The sequence below is a fragment of the Penaeus vannamei genome, chromosome 5, assembly GCF_042767895.1.
Source record: "Penaeus vannamei isolate JL-2024 chromosome 5, ASM4276789v1, whole genome shotgun sequence".
Taxonomy (NCBI): Eukaryota; Metazoa; Arthropoda; class Malacostraca; order Decapoda; family Penaeidae; genus Penaeus; species Penaeus vannamei.
The window spans coordinates 34,035,031-34,040,030 of NC_091553.1; the positions used below are offsets into that span (position 1 = coordinate 34,035,031).

A 5,000-nucleotide genomic window follows, 5' to 3' on the forward strand; every position below is an offset into this window, starting at 1 on the left:
CGCAACCTGCAGCGCGGCATACTTCCCCCAGGTTGAGTCCAGGTCCACAGCCTGTCCTGACAGACTAGCTGGGGTTGCCCGTGATGCTTCTCCCGAAGCTAATCTGCCATTCGACGATTTTGGGAGGGGAGTGCGGCTCTTTTTCGGTTTGCAACAGTTTGGGTCATAGCCGTCATGGCGACCTGGACTGCCTTCTCCGCCTCCTCACTGGTCCTCCCCAAGACTGTTGCTACTGCAGAAACTACAGCACTCAACAGGAGAGTCATATCCTTCTCGTCAAAGGAAAGATTGTCGTCTACTGGGGGGACCTTTGCTATGGCCTTTGAACCTTTTTTCCTTAGGTTCTTTTTCCCTTTTTTTTCTTTCTTTTCCACTAGCAAGCCTGGGGAATTTCTCTGGATTTGAGGTATCCGGCTTTAGGTGGGGAGGCGTCCTTACCTTTTTATTCTGTCCCCAGACATGGGTGCCTGGGGGCGCTGGAACAAAGTCAGGACGGTTTTTGGTTTGTTCCTTTTTTTTAATGACTGCCTGTTTCCTGGCAGAGCAAGCCAGGCTCCAGGCATGATGTCTCTTGGCACAGTTTGGACACTTGACTGTTGTGTCCTTCTGGCCATCTTTGTGTGCCTTACTGCACATACCACAATTAGCTTTGGCTTTGCAGTTGGCCTGGTGGTGTCCAAATTTCTGGTAAGTGAAACATCTCAAGGGCTCTGGCACATATGTCCTGAGCTTATACGAGCCCCAGTCACCCAGATCAAGGGTGGTGATTGGGGTTCCCTTGAGGGTCCTTTTCTCTTGGGAGGTCAGTGGCGAGATACACACTTTTCTCCCATCTTTAAATACCTTGGTTTTCTGCAGGAAGTTAAGGTTGGCTTTGTCTTTGGGGACAATAACCATGCCCTCATCTCTAGCAAATCGGATTGAGAGTCTGACTTGCCTTTCCTTTTCCAATGCCCTAACCAGGTGGTAGGCATTGTGGAAGTCTTCAGGCTGCTTTCTTCTTTCTTAAAGTGCATGAAGCGATTTGGGGTGGGTTCAGACTCTCTGTCGCCTCGCGCCTCCCCTTTGCAGGGGTTTAAGGCCTTTAGTACTAGGGGCAGCTGGTTTGGCTGGTTCAGCTTGAGCCCTTCTTGACTTTGAGAATTCTGAGGAGATTTCAGATTTCTCTCGGTCTGAGGTGCATGGACAGACTTTGTTTAGGGTGATTTTTCTATCTTGTCCATGCACTGCCTGCGTTTTAGCTTTCTTTTGTCCCCCTGTAGCCTTGTAAGGCTTCAGGGTGACTGCCTTGGTCAGTTCCGTGTTGTGGTCGTTATCGTTTTGATCATTTAGAGAACTCGGCCCGGGAGCCGGAACTTAAGTGGGGCTGAGCTGTGCCAGCTACCCGGGAACGAAGGGGAGCCTGCGGTCCAATGGGCGAGCCGTGAGGTGTCAGGTGTCAACCAATCAGGTCTTGGTATGCGTCTTCGAGAAGACAGGCTGTGGACCTAGACCCAACCTGGGGGAAGTATACCAAGCTGCAGGTTGCGGGGGTAGGCTACACTCCCTCAGTGCCCCCCTCAGTGCCTGCCTCAGTGCCCCCTTCAGTGCCCTTCTCAGTGCCTGCCTCAGTGTTTCCCTCAGCACCTCCCTCAGTGCCTGCCTCAGTACCTCCCTCAGCACCTTCCTCGGTGCTTCCCTCGGTACCTTCCTCAGTGCCTCCCTCAGTGCCTGCCTCAGTGTTTCCCTCAGTACCTTCCTCAGTGCCTCCCTCAGCACCTTCCTCAGTGCCTCCCTCAGCACCTTCCTCAGTGCCTCCCTCAGCACCTTCCTCAGTGCCTCCCTCAGCACCTTCCTCAGTGCCTCCCTCAGCACCTTCCTCAGTGCCTGCCTCAGTGCCCCCCTCAGTACCTGCCTCAGTGTTTCCCTCAGCACCTTCCTCAGTGCCTGCCTCAGTGCCTGCCTCAGTGTTTCCCTCAGTGCCTGCCTCAGTGTTTCCCTCAGCACCTTCCTCAGTGCCTCCCTCAGCACCTTCCTCAGTGCCTCCCTCAGCACCTTCCTCAGTGCCTCCCTCAGTGCCCCCTTCAGTGCTTTCCCTCAGTGCCTCCCTCAGCACCTTCCTCAGTGCCTGCCTCAGTGTTTCCATCAGTGCCTGCCTCAGTGCCTCCCTCAGCACCTTTCTCGGTGCTTCCCTCAGTGCCTGCCTGTGTTTCCCTCAGCACCTTCCTCAGTGCTTGCCTCAGTGATATCCTCAGCACCTTCCTTAGTGCCTCCCTCAGTGCCTGCCTCAATGCCTCCCTCAGCACCTTCCTCAGTGCCTCCCTCAGTGCCTGCCTCAGTGCCCTCCTCAGTGCCTGCCTCAGTGCCCCCCTCAGTGCCTGCCTCAGTGCCCTCCTCAGTGCCTGCCTCAGTGCCCCCCTCAGTGCCTGCCTCAGTGCCCTCCTCAGTGCCTGCCTCAGTGCCCTCCTCAGTGCCTGCCTCAGTGCCCCCCTCAGTGCCTGCCTCAGTGCTCTCCTCAGTGCCTCCCTCAGTGCCCCCCTCAGTACCTGCCTCAGTACCTGCCTCTGCACCTCCCTCAGTGCCTTCCTCAGTGCTTCTTCGCCCTCGTGACCCCGCTCTCGGCTCGTCTAAACCACGCGTGCAGCAATGACTTCAAGATCTGTCATGCGCTGACGAGTGCCTTCGATGCATGTCATGCTATCGCCCCCGGCTGATCGATGGCGCATGTCGACGCACCGAAAACAAGTGAGGTTCTTCGTGCGCAACCTCGAGCGGGGAGACATTTGCATACTCATTTATCATTTATAATTTTCCATTTGTTTAATAGGCTACAATATGTACAGTAATTTGCACGCATAAGAGATAAATAAGTGAAACAAGGGAGTCGATATTTGTTTTTATATTCATAAGAAATGTGACGGGAATATAATTGCCCTGTGTGGTTCATATTCGTACTGATAGTTGTCATCTTTTGTTTTATACTCATTGTTATTGTTGTTTTTATTGATGTTATCGTAGTTATTGTTTTTATTGATGTTATCGTAGTTATTGTTTTTACGTTTTTGTAACCGTTATTGTTATGATAAGCACTTGTATCAGTAATAATTGTAGTCATCTTCCTCATCATCACCATCATCAACACCGCCAAATATATCATTATCATTTGATAATACGAGAGATAGAGAGGGGGAGAAGAGATAGATAGAGAGAGAGAGAGAGAGAGAGAGAGAGAGAGAGAATAAGAAAGAAAGAGAGGGGAGAGAGAGAGAGAGAGTAAGAGAGACAGAGAGAGAGAGAGAATAAGAAAAAAAGAGAGGGGGGGTGAAAGAGAAGCAAAAAATTAAAATCACAAGAAAGGCAAGTATAGATATTTACTCTTGTATCTTTCCACCTTTCTTATAACTAGCGAATATACACAGACAAACGCATAGCCAATAGATACTGATAAAAATACACATACACACACAAGAAAGAAAGACAAGCAAACAAGCCGCAAAGTGAAATCCTGAATTAGACAATGAAAACCAACAGACAGAAAGCGCCCACCGAAACAAATAAACAAGCTTAAAAACAAGTAAGTTCCCCCGCACGGCACCCACGCGTACCCTACAGGACGTAACTCTCTCAATGCAAGAAGCTCAAGAATACCACACGGCCATCGCTCTCCTTTTAAGACTGTGGGAGCAACGTCTTAGAAAATCCTGGGCTTCGCAGTTGTCCTTCTTCTAACAACTTCTTTGAGAGAAAAAATGTAAAAAAAAAAAAAAAAAAAAAAGGGGGGGGGGAGACGAGATGATAATGGTGATTTTTTTTTTTATTGTTTTTGTTTTTGTTTCGTGGTTTTCTTGTTTTATTTGGTTAGACGTGATGTATTTTGTTTTTACTTTGATGAAGTGTTTTCTTTTTCTTTTCTTTTCTATTTTGTGTTTTGTGAATCTATTTCTTGTTCCTTTAATCTACTTTCTATTCATTTCATGTATTTCCTATTCATTTCATCTATTTCCCATTCCTTTTGTTTTCTTCCAGGTATGTATATTTTGATTGTCTTTTATGGGTTTTAGGCTTGGATGGTGAAATTTGGCTTTTATTTGTTAAAGTGATTTTCTCTCCTCTTTTATGTCCTGTGTTATGTTAATCTGTTACCCATTCTTTTCAATCTATTTCCTACTCCTATTTTCTGTCGTTGGCATTCATTAATCCTTCCCTATTCTGCTTCTCCCTACTTCCCCTTGGGATTTGCTAAAGGACTCTTCCTTATTAAGCCCCCCCACCCCGCCCCACCCCCCACACCCATCCATCCGCCCTTATCTTCTATTCCCCGATCTCCCAACCTCTTCCGGATAACCCCCCTCCCCTCCCCTCCTAATCTATCCCATCCCCATTTTCCCACCTCTTTCCGTCCTCCCCACCCTGCCCTGTCCCCCCTCCCCCCCCCCCTTCTTTCCCACGTCCTTCCGCCCTCCCCCACCTCCGCGACCCCCCTCCCCTAGACTACCTGCCTTCGAAGCCGAATACAAAAGCTGTTAATCCTATCTCTATCTCGACGCCCCTTTGCTCTTCCGCCACCTCGGTACGTGAGAGAGAAAGGAGGAGAGAGAGTGAGGGGGGAGAGAGAGAGAGAGAGAGAGAGAGAGAGAGAGAGAGAGAGAGAGAGAGAGAGAGAGAGAGAGAGAGAGAGAGAGAGAGAGAAGGAAAGAGAAAGAGAGAGAAAAATAGACTCACAGTATCAACCACACGTCCGCAAAAGAGAGAGAGAGAGAAAGAGAGAGAGAGAGAGAGAGAGAGAGAGAGAGAGAGAGAGAGAGAGAGAGAGAGAGAAAGAGAGAGAGAAAAAAAGAGATTCCCGGTATCCAACCGCACGTCCGTAACACACACACACACACACACATGTGCGGGTGTGAACGAAGCGTCCGTATGGAAATGTGCGTGAGTGTCTCCCTTGCGTGTGTCTGAGTGGAGCCTTTCCGGGCGTCCCCCAGCATCTCGCAACGTAATCACCTCCTCGGTCACTCCTTCAAGTG

At 49.5% G+C, this 5,000-nt stretch overlaps 2 protein-coding genes across 2 annotated transcripts in view; both read right to left on the reverse strand.

Annotated features, from left to right (window-relative positions):
- LOC138861798 (uncharacterized transmembrane protein DDB_G0289901-like) overlaps nucleotides 1-2,125 on the reverse strand; it is a 2,725-nt gene extending 600 nt beyond the window's left edge. The window contains exons 1-4 of the mRNA XM_070121637.1: nucleotides 1,567-2,125; nucleotides 1,092-1,256; nucleotides 439-1,004; nucleotides 1-138 (exon numbers count right to left, since the gene is read on the reverse strand). The exon at nucleotides 1-138 is cut by the window's left edge and continues 600 nt beyond it. Coding sequence (XP_069977738.1) covers nucleotides 1-138; nucleotides 439-1,004; nucleotides 1,092-1,256; nucleotides 1,567-2,125 — 1,428 coding nt within the window. The remainder of the gene's footprint in view (nucleotides 139-438; nucleotides 1,005-1,091; nucleotides 1,257-1,566) is intronic.
- A 47-nt stretch (nucleotides 2,126-2,172) lies between these two features.
- Nucleotides 2,173-2,947, reverse strand: LOC138861799 (period circadian protein-like). Its single transcript, XM_070121638.1, has 2 exons — nucleotides 2,935-2,947; nucleotides 2,173-2,606 (listed from the first exon to the last, which is right to left on the reverse strand). Exons 1-2 carry the CDS (start codon nucleotides 2,945-2,947, stop codon nucleotides 2,173-2,175), a joined length of 447 nt encoding a protein of 148 aa, XP_069977739.1.
- Between the last annotated feature and the right edge of the window lie 2,053 nt (nucleotides 2,948-5,000).